The 13,559-nt window shown below is 40.9% G+C and overlaps 1 protein-coding gene across 4 annotated transcripts in view; it reads right to left on the bottom strand.

Annotated features, from left to right (window-relative positions):
• Positions 1-13,559, bottom strand: part of LOC132403786 (cadherin EGF LAG seven-pass G-type receptor 1-like) — a 368,758-nt gene that overhangs the window by 42,868 nt on the left and 312,331 nt on the right. For all 4 annotated transcript variants that reach the window (XM_059987470.1, XM_059987471.1, XM_059987472.1 and 1 more), the window contains 6 exons: positions 10,077-10,260; positions 8,520-8,663; positions 4,508-4,682; positions 2,938-3,105; positions 2,224-2,350; positions 466-666 (listed from right to left, as the gene is read on the bottom strand). In XM_059987470.1, coding sequence (XP_059843453.1) covers positions 466-666; positions 2,224-2,350; positions 2,938-3,105; positions 4,508-4,682; positions 8,520-8,663; positions 10,077-10,260 — 999 coding nt within the window. The remainder of the gene's footprint in view (positions 1-465; positions 667-2,223; positions 2,351-2,937; positions 3,106-4,507; positions 4,683-8,519; positions 8,664-10,076; positions 10,261-13,559) is intronic.

The following is a 13,559-nucleotide window of genomic DNA, read 5'->3' as shown; positions in this document are numbered from 1 at the left end:
TGTTACTATTATCAATCAGGTGACAGTATAAACAGTTAGTGCAGAAACTCTAAATATTTTAATTAAAGTGTAGGAACCAAAACTATTTCTATTTTATGGTAGCAATTCAATCACAGATGTGACACAGTGATGACAATAAATCTACCTCTTTCTACAACTGATCTTATTTTAATGACAGAACAAGGTAAACTTGTTTTCTTCTGTCACCTGAAAACAGATTGATAATCTTCTCTCTTCACTTAATGTTGGACCTTCATAGCTAGCAGACGGAAGAATTTTTTATATCTTCAGCCTTTATATGAATCTGAAATCTGCCCCCATGGAAAGATGCATAGATCCATAACAAAAACAATGGATGAATTGAGTCTGATGTGTCCATTGACCAGTACCCGAATTTTTGTAGTATTTGACACTTAGCCATAAAGATCTAACAATGCAGAGATACAAACTGAAAAAAACACTTACAGGATTTTCCGTCTGGTTAATTCCAATAAGGAAGACGAGTTCTGAGAAGAAGAGAGCAGCTACCAGGTTTTTGTGGATGTTATGGAGATTTGAACGCAGAGTTCTGACCAGGACGAGGAACAGAAAAGTCACAAACAAAGCAAACAAGGAGACCGAGACAGTGGTATATGTGACGATCTTCAAAGGGAGAACCTCACCATGCTGTTAAAGAATTGACAATAAGGACATCAAAGTATTAAAAATAAGCAAGTATAAAGTCAATAGGATATTTGTTGTAGAAGTTAATCTTGTACTTGAAGTTATTTAAAGTTAAATGAGATAAAATGCACAACAGCAAAGTTTCTATCTGCAGTTAGGCTTACATTGAAAATGATCCTCAAAATTAATTTTGTTGTTAATTTTCTTTTGCTTAAGTATTATTTTTTACCAAAGTACATTTTGCCCTCATTTGCAATATAAAACAGAACTCAAAAGTTTCCAGTCATGGCTTTTCGAGGAACGCAAACACCGAAAATTCATTCCGAGGGCAGAGGTTTGGTTTCTACATCATTACACTGCTCCTCACCCAGCTTGAAACTAAAATTGAAGTCTACAGTTTGAACCAGATAGCCGGGCAGTTTTAGTGCCTTGGTGTTTAGCATGAGGTGCAATCAATAAGGTGATATTAGTACCTCTTGAGTATTTTTCCTAACAGAACGTATGTGCACTTGTACTCCACTTTCAGAAGCAGTTTTAAAAGAATTACTCTTAATACAAATGTAAAGATATTTCCTTGTCAATACTTACTAGAGTTAAAAAAAGGAATTCTGTTTTTAATAATGCCTTTTACGATACTGAGATGCCTCAAAGGCTCTTTGGGCAACAAAGTGCCATTAAAGGGGTAGTCAATCAGTACATCTCCCACGTCAAGAAAGGATTGTAACTGACTCCTTCTTGCATCACTATGGCACCAAGGCGACTGCTGGTTGCAATGTGAATCAAATTGCAGCACGATTTGAAGCTACTGTGTTTAGACTTCTGCTTTCATGTATTTTTTTTTTGCCTCGTGATATGATTGGTGGATGGCTAGAGACAAGTTTGTAAAGCCTTTTGGTGCTTAGGAACAAAAAAAAAGCTGAGAAGCTGAATAAAGTTGAGGAAACAAACTGCGAAGCTACAAGGATCACCCCGCAGATGGAGAGCAGTGCACAAAAACTCCCAAAAGCGATTACTAATAGCATTCCCAAGTTTAGGTGCAGCTCGGTAACCCGGTGGTTGCTATGCTGCCATAACATTCCACTCCCACCCACCCCAAATTGCAAACGTGGGAAACAAGGGCCCTCATTAGTCATCCTTTGTCATTTACGAAATCTGTCTCACAGGCAAAGGGCTGCTGCATTGAAACTGAAATAAATTAAAGAATACAAAATAATTGTAAAATCTACAAGCCTAGTGAATCTACTAAACTTCTTGCAGTCTGAGTGGCTGGAGACCTATTTACATAATCGCACCTTCTCAATCTCCGCTAAACGTTGGAGCATTGTTCAGGCTTGAGTATCGATAACATTGTATTAAAATATTAATTTAAAAAGACAAGGTTGCTGCAGGCTATATTTTTATACTGTGTTTTTTTTAAATTGGGAAATGAGACAGAAAGGGAAGCATGCCTCTGCCTGAGTTGAACATGTGGAAAATGTGTTTAATAAACTGGAAAATGTGTGCTGTACTGCCTCGAGCACAATGGAAGCAGTTTGGGCATGGTCACATGACCTGTCTTACCTCCCGCCTGGAAATGTCCATAAGCACGGCAAAGCTGGTCATGTGATTGCACTGGCAGCTGATATGGGATTCATTCCGCAAAAAAAGTTCGCACCCTTTGGAGGACCACCCTCCAGTGCCTCCAACCCTATAAAAGAAAACAATTGAGAGGATTATACTAGAATCTAGAACAATCAGCTATGAAATGTTTTCAACATTTGTGCAATATTCAGTGATGAGCACATCCAAACAATGGATGCTTAATTCTTGCCCCAACAGTTTTCCTGTTTAAGTGCTCGCACTACTTTTTGATATAGATCCCAGAGATCAAGATGATGCTCAAAACACAGGGGTGCTGCTATTCATCAAAAGCAAGCTAGGTGTATTTACTATGCTGGGGGTTTCCCACGGGTCCAGCGCATTTTTAGGGCCTATTCTTAAGGAAGTCAAACTGAATGTAAAGTAAGCCTTTAATTTTGTTTCAAGACAAGCAGTGCCAGAGTGAAATACATGTAAAAAGAAAGGTTCTTAATAGTTCTCTAAACACAATCAAATCACAGAACTACCTTTATATTTATAGAAGATAAATGTTCAGGTGTTCAGATGGTCAAATCGTACTTAAAAACAGTCTTAGATATGTAATCTTTTGCACTCAACAAAGAATTTTGTATTTTTTAGACCTCAACAAGCACATAAATAAGAAGGAAACCGAAGTTTTTTTTTAATCTCACTTACGCGAGAGTATGGTTCCAAAATACACAGAGGGGCTTGGTCCTCTCCTCTGTCACAAACAAACGGTAATTCAGGGTTATCGGGCTATCCAACTGTGCAGGCATATTTTGGTCCTCAGTGTAAACTGTAGCACTGACGATGGGTGTGTTTATGACCGGGCGGTTAGGAACTCTGAAGATAAACAATACATTGATTAGGGCATGCTGAAGTTATTTAGATATTTCTGGCAATGAAAAAACAAGGTGTACAAGAACATCAAATGTTTCTGTTTGCTCCAATAACCTATAAGAGTATCTGACTGTGAAAACCCCATGTAATTCCCCTTAATCTCACAGTCCAACATTACAAAGAAAATTCAAAGCGAATAGCAAGTTCTGCTCCCAGCAGAATGCGGCTGGGAAATTATTTATCAATAACCTTTTAGACAATAATTGAGACAATCTACAGCAATACAAATACCATCCCTCACTCAGTAGTTACACAATTTACCAATGCTGAATCTATATGTAGAAAAGATGTTCAATCATTCGTTAAGCACCGGCCATTTGACATAGGCGACCATGGTTTTTCCATGACCATAGTCACAAAAAAATCTGCAAATGCCGGAAATCCGAAGCAACACACACAAAATGCTGGAGGAACTCAGCCGGCTAGGGAGCATCTGTGGAAAAGAGTAAACAGTTGATGTTTCGGGCCAAGACCCTTCTTCAGGTCTGCTGAAGGGTCTCAGCCCAAAAAGTCGACTGCTTACCCTTCTCCATAGATGTTGCCTGGCCTGCTGAGCTCCTCCAGCACACTGTGAGTGTTACTTTCCATGACCTGATTGTTCATGGAAAATGTTTTCTACAGAAGTGGTTTGCCATTACCTTCTTCTGGGCAGTGTCCTGACAAGATGAGTGACCACAGCCATTATCAATACTCTTCAGAGATTGCCTGCCCGGCATCAGTGGTCACATAACCAGGACTTGTGACGTGCACCAGCTACTCACTTGACCATCCACCACCTGCTCCCATGGCTTCACATGATTGGGAGGCTAAGCAGGCACTACACCTTGGCCAAGGGTGACCTGTGGGCCAGTAGTGGGAAGAAGCGCCTTATACCTCCTTTAGTAGAGATGCATCTTCAAATCACCACCCTCCACAAGACGTACCTCGTGTAATTATAAATTTCTCAAAACAATGAAACTTCAAAGTGACACACAAAATCTATGGAGTCCTGAAGAAGGGCCTCAGCCTGAAACGTTGACAGTTTATTTATTTCCATGGATGCTACCTAACCTGCTGAGTTCCTCCAGCATTTTGTGTGTGTTGCTTTGGACTTGTTGCAGATATCTCCTGTTTATGAAACTTCAAAGCCCATTATTATCCAATTAGTGCAAGTCACCAGGTAAACAGGAATTCCTGAATGCTGCAATGTTAAGACTGCTATATGAAAAATTGAAAATTCGGCACTTCAACTTTAACTGTGTAGATTGGACCATGACAGAAGGACTATGTTTTCCAGTTTTCTTCAGAAAATGCAAGCAAAAAATTTACTACTATTCCAGAAATTTCATTACAGTGAACAGCATACCTCATACTCCTTCGATCCGGATCAAACCTTTCGGGCAAAAGCTGTCCTAGTGATCGATATATGATCACTACGCCAACTGCGTACTGGTGGGATTCACTGGCACTTCTCTTCTGCTTCCTTGTCCACACATTCTCCGGCTTCCCACTGCCATTGTGTGTAGGTTGATAACTCTGTCCTGGAATTTCACAAATGGAATCATTGTAGGATAGCAAATAATCCAGCCATCCCTTTCGTACTTTGAAATGAACCCTGAGCCATGTCAGATTTTAAAAACATCCCCACAGATTGCAACATGTGTTCTGTCACAGAACCTTGATGATGATCTCTGACAATGCATTCATCACAGACCAGAAACTGGACGGGACGCTTCACTCACTGGGTCTCAACACTTCCCTCTGTAATGGATCCTGGACTCCTTAACAGAAAGGCCACAGGCAGTCCGTTTGGGCAGCAACCTCTCTAGTCCCGTTACACCGGATGGTGGTGCTTCTTCCCAGGGCCGTGTGTTCAGCCCGCTGCTGTTCAACGATGATGAGTCAGAGTACAGAGAAGAAGTGGAACACCTGATGGACTGGTGTGAGAAGAGCAACTCGAGTCTGAATGTGGAGAAGACTAAGGAAATCATTGTGGGCTCCAGGAAGGGGCAGATAAATCATCCAGCTCTGCGAGTACATGGACCCTCCGCGGAGAGAGTTATGTGCACCAAGTTCCGGGGAGTTCATGTTACGGATGATCTCACCTGATCCCTCAACATCACCTCCCTGAACAAGTAGGCACAGAAATGCCTCCACTTCCTGAAGAGATTGAAGCAAGTAAGACTCCCCCCACCACCCATTCTAACTGAACTTTAAAGGAGCACCATTGAGAGTGTCTTGACAAGCTGCACGGAAGCAGCAGAGTATCAGACTGGAAGTCCCTACAAAGGCCTGTGAGGATGGCTGAGAGGATTATAGGGGTCTCCATACTATCCACTGGGGACTTTACCAAAGGTGCTGCATACGCAAGGCCCTTAGTATTATCAAGGGTCCCACCTGTCCATCCTCTTTGACTTTCTACCACCGGGCAAGAGACTTCAATGCATAAAAACAAGAATGGTCAGGATGAGAAACAGTTTCTTCCCTCAGGCCATTAGGTTTCTGAACTCCCTGCCGCATCACATTCTAAGTGTCACCAGTTAATTTGTTCTGTGCTTTACAATATTTAATTTTTGCATTTTACTTTGTTTATTCATGCGTAATTCATCTGTTGATTTTTTCCTTACTTTCCTAAATTATTGTGTGTTATAAGTGTGTTATGTGTACTAGTGTGCTTTATACCCTGGTCTGGAAAAACATTGTCTTGTTTGACAGTACACATGTATATAGTTAAATGACAATAACTTGACTTGGTTTGACATTGAGATTTTTTTCTCATCATCCTTTTCACCTAAATTCCTCCATTCCTACCAACTATTTCAGCTCTTGATGGTCTTGTTTGTTTTGGAACACAGGAGTCCTTTCCTATATATCGTCCTGGTCAGTTCAACGTGGCCAGTGCTTGATCGTGGGTTCTTGTCAATCAAACAGCGACCAGAAGTGAGAAGCACAAGTGATTCTTTTTCATCCTGGGACAGACATGCTGGCTAAAATTAACTAATTCAGTACAGGCAAGAAACTAAAATTGTAGAACATCTCAGTCTACATGATTTAGGCACAGAAAAAACATTTTGCTATTCATTATTCATCATCAACATCAATATGTGCCAGGTCATATTGACATGGGCTATCATGGTCTTATCCATGAACATGATTGTTCTTGGCAAATTTTTCTACAGAACTGGTTTGCCATTGCCATCTCCTGCGTAGTGTCTTTGCAAAATGGGTAACCCCAGCCATACAGGTAGTCCTTGGGTTACGAACAAGTTCCGTTCCTGAGTCCGTCTTTAAGTCGGATTTGTACACAAGTTGGAACAAGTACATCCGGTATTGTTTAGTGTCAGTTAGTCAAACGTTTGTCTTAGTATATAGTATATATTTTACCTTTTTATGCATATAGAACACTTAAGAAATGTATGTATTCCAATAATTAAACCACTGTGTTGCTTAGTAATAATTGTAGCTTTCATCGGGGCAGGGCCTTTCACATGCTCCATTATTCTCACTTTATCCGTCATCCTTTAAAATTGTTCTGATCATTGACCGACTGTAGCCTTGTGCTATTCCAATGTCCAATGATGTTTCACCTCTTTCCAAACGCTTTATTATTTCCACTTTATTTTCAATCATGATCGCTTCCCGTCAATGGAACAGAAACAGCGGGCAGCGGGTCCTGAGCTGTGCCGGCTACCGAGGTCCGCTGGATCTTAAGGACCACTGCACTGAATTCCCCGGGTCCTCAAATCTACCGCACTGAGATAGGTTAAATGGGACAACTAGGGGCTGTGCTGGGTTCGGGTATTTGATCCTCCACAATATTCCATGTGGAAATTTAAACTGGAGGTGGCAGTGTTTTTTTTAACGAGGCCGAGTTGCAAGCTTGACATCAACCCAGCACGGATGGTACAAGAGTCACTGGATTAACATCAATCCGGCATGGGAGTGGTCTGTCACTAGGTCGAACTCGGGGACCTCCGTTCTCCAGCCGACTGGAATTGGTGGAGGGGGGGGGGGGGCGGGCAGGGTTAGGGTGAATCTTGCTAAGAAAAATTTAAGCCAAATACAAAGTTACACACTCAACACAGTGTCAATGGCAATGACTTAAAATGGCGGATGGAATTGCGATCCGACTCAAAATGGCGGATGGCGTCGTGATCTGACTTAAAATGGTGAACAGTGTTCTCCTTCCTCAGTTTGTAAGTACAAGTTGTCCGTAAGTCAGACGTTTGTAACTCAGGGACTACCTGTAATCTTCAGAGATGGCAATGGCGTCAATGGTTGCATAACCAGGACTTGTGATATTCACCAGCTGCTCATTCAACCTACTCCCATGGCTTCATGTGACTTTCACTGGGGGCTAAGCAAGTGTTACACCTTGCCCAAGGGTGACCTGCAGACTACTGGAGGGAAGGAGCACCTTACACCTCCTTTGGTAGAGACATATCTCTACCTCGCCACGCATTATTTCATATTATGTGAGGCAAACTGCTTTAATGTAATTGTTTTTTGCAAATATATGAATGTGCTGAAGCTTGGCCGTGGCAATACCTCACACTAAAGAAATTTAAAATAAAACTGTGCATGACCTGCCTCACTTGTGTAAGAATTCAGCAAAGGGTTATGAAAAAAAATTAGTTTCATTAAGTCCCAGATTACCAAAGTCCTTCGATATTAAAACTGTTGTGAAACTGATTAACACTTCCAGTGACTATTTCCCTTCAAACACTTTCATTTTCCCACAAATAGTTCTAATAAATAGCTGAACAACTTATTTGCTATATTATGAGCCAGCGTTCAACTAAAATTCATTTTCAGGACAAAATGAAATGCGTCTAACATTCAAAAGCATTTTCTTCAGTGATGAAAATCTACAATCCAAATGCAGCCACGAGATTGAAAGAAAAACGTTTTTTTTAAAATGAACATTACTGTTTTATATTGTCTCCTTCAAGGTGATGTATCCATTTCCACACTGTTCTACTGGTGTGGACAGCACCCCATCCAAAGGGACACTCATAATGGAACCAGATCCTTCAGCCTACTGCTAATGCTATCATACTACCACGGGTTATCAGAAAATTCAGGTGTACAAGCAGTATGATTAAGTTTCATCTGCACTTCATCTAATTACTTAAGCAAACACACAGATTTTGGCTCCATTGGTTAAATGTCAGGACTGGGCACCACTAATTGATTTATTTTCCCTCTCCATAAAAATCACTTCAGTTCTCAGACTGTTCAAATCAAGAGTTACAGTATTAAATAAGCATTGATCACTGATTTCCAGTGTCTTGTCTGCTCGCGTCTACTCTTGGAAAACGCTCAACACCCCATGATTTGAATGAAGTTCTGTAAGAATAAGTTCGAAGCAATCTTACCTTGGTCATCTCCAGCTTTGAAGATAGCATTGGGAAAAAATACACTGGATTCAAGACCTTTGGGAATTTCTTCACGGATCTTCTCAAATTGTGGCATGCTAGTGCCTCCAAAGTTTGTTATCTCGAAAACATCAACTGCAATGACTACAAGTGTGAGAACACATAAACATCAAGTTCAAGTACATGGGAAAAAGTACAGTCTTACATTATCAAGGATTGGTTGCTTCTGGTTTATTTAAACGCTGTGATTTTTAAAACAAAAAGTCTATTTTTTTTTACCGGCAACTGAAAGACTTCATGATACTTGTGAAATAAGAGTATTGGACAAGGTTTCGGTTGTTTGGTCTAGTTTGTGTTTAACTGTTTAAAGGCAGCAGGTGTAACTATTGGCACTATAATGCACCAGACAGGCAATGAGGGGGAGATATTACTGATGCCGGGCATCAATGATCCTCTCATTCCTTACTGGCTGTGGTGACAGTTTGGTGATAAGTCTGCATGGAGTGTGGCTTAGCCTGAAGAAGACCCCTTTAGGAACCATGTGTTCTGAGCTGGGTGCTTATTGTAACTAGTCACATTAGTGGAGGCATCGTAAAAGCAAAGGGATTACCTTTTGTATTCTTAACTATTTCAAGGTAGTTTATAGCTTGGGGACCATGGAGGTCCTATCTTTGCTGACTGCTTAATATCACTTCAAGATTGTATGTTAGCTAATGGCTAATAAAGGACTCAACTTTTTAGAACAATCATTTCATTGGAGCCGAGGGTGAGCCACACGAGCATAACAACTTCGTCTGGAGTCACAGGCTGGCGACAATTGCTTTGGTTTGATTTTGGATCTATTTTTTTTTGCTGCTATAACCCCATAAGGAACCAATAAGAAACAGTAACCTATGCATTAAGCCACGGTTGCTTAAATGCCGTTTGTATACAGAAAGCAGCTTTATTCACTCAAATGTCTCTGAAGAGAGGAGACAATGGGATACTCATAACCAGACTGCTGAAAGACAGACTGACAAAAGAATATGCATTCCCAATGCATGATACATGGATGATTGTGGCACAAATTGGGTTCAAAATTTCAGGCTAGATGCTTTGTATTTGTCAATTTTAAATGCACGCAGATTTTTAACATGCTATGTCTTCAGATACTTGGGTAGAACTCCGTAGAAAGCTCTCAGAGATGTTTGAGCCTGGCAATGTTTTAAGTGGGGAGGGTTTTGCTCCTCCTGGCCCACAGGTTGTACTCTGGAGACAAAATTGTCATCACTTCGCTTCAGCTGCCGGGTTCCCCAAGGCTTGAGAAGTACAGCCAGAAAGGCTAACCCTGCAAAACTGGCTACATCCAAGAGGTTTTATCCTCAGTCTCTATATTGCCAATCTGCCTGTAGTGAGAAGTTGGCTGCCCACTTCGCCACATTAAACCTGAAGTAGGCAAGATTTCAAATATGTTCTATCAGAGCCAACACAACATTCTAACTTTAGAGTGATAAAATTCACTTCAGTATTTCTAATGGACTATTCTCTGCAATTACGCAGCTCTGCCTCGTTACTCACTCAGATTTGCGGTGACGATGGTGAAGGGTCGGAGGTAGGTTTTCCTTAGGTTTCGAGCTACAGTGTGTGCATATTCCTCATAGTGTTTCATCAGATGCGCGGTGCCTCCTTCTGTCCGCTGGATCTGTTCCCAGTGATCCTTGTTCTGAGGATCTAAAATGGCACTAGCAGCTTTGACAATATTCTGAAATAAAAACCATGGGACCAGTAAATTTGCCTTCCAACTGAGTTTATGCAGTGGTAAGCATTACAAGAACCTCCTGTTTTATAAATAGTGGCCAAACTATCTGGCTGGGATTGGCGCCAGATACAGGAGATGTAGCAGCTCCTGACTTTCATTCCAATTACCAATGTACAGCAATGTTACTCTCTATGGTGCTGTATTATTTACAGATAATCTTTTAATCTTTTTTTTCAGAATTGCAGCCAAAGTCAATGATTAATATCCTCTCTAGAGCTGAATGCCTCAATCTGCGACCAGCAATGTTGTAAATAATACTCCGTCTCTGAACAGTAAAATCTCTATTTCGGGACATGAACTTGGTGGGAACATCTTTCCTTAAAAAATAAACCACCAAAATTTAAGTTACACCATGAAAGCGCAAGGTGGTCTTAATCTTGTTCCGTGGCTCTAAGCAGCCAGCTGAAACACTCTTCAAATTACAGATAAGATACTCCTACTGTCAAAACTGAAGCTCAAACACAGCTTACAGGTGATCTGTTTTGATCCTTTAGGAGGTCACAATATGAAGCTTTAACTTTGTTTTAAAAGCTATCCTGAAGTAAATCTGTCAGTGGTACTAAGAATGAAAACTTAAAATACTGGCCTGTGCTGTAACATGAAATTTAATGAGTACCATTCAAAATTAATAATATATTCCTAATGCATTGATCTGCATCTGTTCAAGCATGCAGGTGTTCAATGGATACATTAGTAGAGTAGAATAATGTTAGTGCAAGGAGAGAAATGGATATTTTGAATTTCTTTTAAATGTTCTGACGATTCCTATCTGTGTAAGGTACAGAAGTACAAGAGTCATTGCTTTTCTTTGAGATTCTGGAAAAACTCTTGTTTTCAATTGAAAACAGTAGTATGAACATCTAGTGCAGGAGTTCCCAACCTGGGGCCCAGGGACCCTTTGCTTAATGGTATTTGTCCATGGCATAAAAAAGGTTGGGAACCCCTGATCTAGTGTTTCTTAGCCGACTCCTTCCAGCTGTCTAACTCGCCTCTCTAATGAATTATTAAGAAGAGACAAAGAGCAATTCCACTACTACTTAACATCCCAGTGCTCCTGCAGAATGCTCTCCTGAAGTAGTATTAATAAACCGCTTATTGTCATGAGGGACGCAGGTGTCGAGGACACACACTGGTCTCTGTCAGATTACTTATAAGACCAGAAGATACAGGAGCAGATTAGGCCATTTAGTCCATTGAGTCTGCTCCGCCATTTCATCACAACTGACCTATTTTCCCTCTCAGCTCCAATCTCTTGCCTTCTCCCCGTATCCCTTCATGCCCTGATTAATCAAGAATCTATCAGCCTCTGCCTTAAATATACCCAATTACTTGACCTCCACAGCAACAAATTCTACAGATTCACCACTCTCTGGCTAAAGAAATTTCCCTTTATCTCCGTTCTGAAAGGACATCCGTCTATTCCGAGGTTGTGTCCTCTGGTCTTAGACTCCCCCACCATAGGAAACATCCTCTCCACATCCATTTTATTGAGGCCTTTCAACATTCAATCGGGTTTAATTCGATCACCCCTCATTCTTCTCATTCTTGTGAGTAGAGGTCCAGAACCATCAAACTCTCCACGTGTGACAAGCCTTTCAATAACACACATTTTCCTAAATGTCCTTTGAACCCTCTCCAATTAGTAGCACATCCTTTCTTAGATAAGGGGCCAATAACTGCTCACAATACTCCGTGAGGCCTCACTAGTGCTTTATAAAGTTTCAACATTACATCCTTGCTTTTAGTTTCCAGTCCTCTCGAAATGAATGCTAACATCGCATTTGCCTTCCTCACCACCAATTCAACCTGCAAATTAATCTCTAGGGAATCCTTCACAAGGACTCCCAACTCCCAAGTGCCTCAGTTTTTTGAATTTTCTCTCTATTTAGAAAATAGTCAACCCTTTCATTTTTCCTACCAAAATCAATGACCATACACTTCCCAAAACTTGTATTCCATCTGCCACTTCTTTGCCCATTCCCCTAATCTAAGTCCTTTTGTAGCTTCTCTACTTTCTCAAAACTACTTGGCCTTCCATCTATTTTCGTATTGCTCACAAACTTGGCCACAAAGCCATCCATCTTATCATCCAAATCACTGACATATAATGTAAAAATAAGTGGTCCAGGCACAGGCCCCTGTGGTCACTGGTAGCCAATCAGAAAAGGCTCCCTTTATTCCCACTCTTTGCCTCCTGCCAACCAGCCAATGCTTTAGCTGTGCTAGTATCTTTCCTGTAATACCATGGGTTCTTAACTTGTTAAGCAGCCTCATGTGTGGCACCTTGTCAAAGGGCTTCTGAAACTCCAAGTGCACATCAACCACTGATTCTCCTTTGTCTATCCCTCTTACTACTCCTTCAAAGAATTCCAACAGATTTGTCAGGGAAAAACTTCCCTTGAGGAAACCATGCTGACTTTGGGCTACTGTCTATGTGCCTCCAAGTATCCCAAAACTGCATCCTTAACAATCGGCTCCAACAGCTTCCCAACTTTTGAGGTCAGTCCAACTGGCCTATAATTTCCTTTCTTCTGCCCCTCTCCCTTCTTGAAGAGTGGAGTGACAATTGCAATTTTCCATTCCTCTGGAACCATGCCAGAATCAAATGATTCTTGAAAGATCATTACCAATACCTCCACAATCTCTTCAGCCACTTCTTTCAGAACCCTGAAGTGTAAACCATTTGGTCCAGGTGACTTATTTACCTTTAGACCATCAGTTTCCCAGGAACCTTCTCCCTACTAATGGCAACTTCACAGACTTCACTGAAAATACTGATTCAGTTTGTCCTTTTGCAGCCGTACGTGCACAGTTAGAAAGTCCCAGTGTTATAAAATGTTGCATCATGATAAGAAATTGTTTCTCAGGAAAAATCGGCAAAATCATCCACAAGACTGAAGTGCACTTGAACTTGAAACACAGTCGAGCAATGGGCTTTGACCACAGATTTCCAACAAATGAGAAAATAACAGATTGAATGAAGTCACATTTTACATAAAGCCCAAACCTCTAGATTTTCCCAGTAGTTACTCAGCTTAAAATAACCTGCAAAATACACCACCCAATACATTTAATTCAAAACAAAACATCAGTTACGACAGATTTTAGAGGCAGCAGCTCCAGCTGCAAGTCGTCTTTGGGCAAATGTGACAAATGTATTTGCTTGAGCAGTAATGAGGAAAGAGCTGGGCAGCACATTGAGACCATTAATGCTGATAACAGGGTTAATGATTAAGATCTGA

The sequence above is a fragment of the Hypanus sabinus genome, chromosome 13 (genome assembly GCF_030144855.1).
Source record: "Hypanus sabinus isolate sHypSab1 chromosome 13, sHypSab1.hap1, whole genome shotgun sequence".
NCBI classification, from domain to species: Eukaryota; Metazoa; Chordata; class Chondrichthyes; order Myliobatiformes; family Dasyatidae; genus Hypanus; species Hypanus sabinus.
The sequence above is the reverse complement of the archived record's forward strand: the minus strand, read 5'-3'. Positions and strand labels throughout refer to the sequence as shown.